A 1,142-nucleotide genomic window follows, 5' to 3' on the forward strand; every position below is an offset into this window, starting at 1 on the left:
AAAGAAGTCATACAGGGGAGAAACCATTTCAGTGCTTAGAGTGTGGAAAGAGGTTCAGACAGAGGAAAGGGCTTACTTTTCATCAAAGAAGCCACACAGGAGCGAAGCCATTTCAGTGCTTAGAGTGTGGAAAGAGGTTCAATCAGAAGATAGGACTAACTTATCATCAGAGAGGTCATACAGGGGAGAAACCATTTAAATGTTTGGAATGTGGAAAGAGCTTCAGTCAGAAACAAAATCTCAATACTCATCAAAGAAGTCATACAGGGGAGAAACCATTTCAGTGCTTAGAGTGTGGAAAGAGGTTCAGATGGAGGGCAGATCTCCCTTATCATCAAATAATTCACACAGGGGAGAAACCATTTAAATGTTTGGAGTGTGGAAAGAGCTTCAGCCAGAAGTCACACCTCGTGTCTCACCAAAGATGTCATACAGGGGAAAAACCATTTCAGTGCTTAGAGTGTGGAAAGAGCTTCAGTCAGAAGATAGGGCTTACCTCTCATCAAAGAAGCCATACAGGGGAGAAGCCATTTCAGTGCTTACAGTGTGGAAAGAGGTTCAGTCAGAAAACAGGACTTATTCATCATCAAAGAAGTCATACAGGAGAGAAGCCATTTCAGTGCTTAGTGTGTGCAAAGAGCTTCATTCAGAAGATGCAACTTATTTCTCATCAAAGAAGTCATACAGGAGAGAAGCAATTTCACACAGGGGAGAAACCATTTAAATGTTTGGAATGTGGAAAGAGTTTCAGATGGAAGATGGGTCTTACCTGTCATCAGAGAATTCACACGGGAGAGAACCCATTTAAATGTTCAGAGTGTGGCAAGAGCTTCAGTTGTAATTCACGCCTCACATCTCATCAAAGAAGTCATACAGGGGAAAAACCATTTGAGTGCTTAGAGTGTGGAAAGAGGTTCAGCCGGAAGACAGGGCTTACTTGTCATCAAAGAAGTCATGCAGGGGAGAAGCCATTTAAATGTTTGGAATGTGGAAAGAGCTTCAGTCTTAAGGCACACCTCACGTCTCACCAAAGACGTCATAAAGGAGAAAAACCATTTGAGTGCTTAGAGTGTGGAAAGAAGTTCAACCAGAAGCCAAACCTCATTGCTCATCAAAGAAGTCATACAGGGGAGAAACCATTT

General features: G+C 42.4%; 1 protein-coding gene across 2 annotated transcripts in view; it reads left to right on the forward strand.

Moving 5' to 3' along the window:
- The window catches only part of LOC121921829 (oocyte zinc finger protein XlCOF6-like), a 22,197-nt gene that overhangs the window by 6,956 nt on the left and 14,099 nt on the right, over window positions 1-1,142 (forward strand). Inside the window, exon 7 of one of the 2 annotated variants that reach the window (XM_042450432.1) lies at window positions 53-1,136. In XM_042450432.1, the coding sequence (XP_042306366.1) occupies window positions 53-1,136 (1,084 nt within the window). Of the gene's footprint in view, window positions 1-52 lie in introns of both variants that reach the window. The other variant, XM_042450431.1, reaches the window with a different exon arrangement.

Source organism: Sceloporus undulatus, chromosome 2 (genome assembly GCF_019175285.1).
Source record: "Sceloporus undulatus isolate JIND9_A2432 ecotype Alabama chromosome 2, SceUnd_v1.1, whole genome shotgun sequence".
NCBI lineage: Eukaryota > Metazoa > Chordata > Lepidosauria > Squamata > Phrynosomatidae > Sceloporus > Sceloporus undulatus.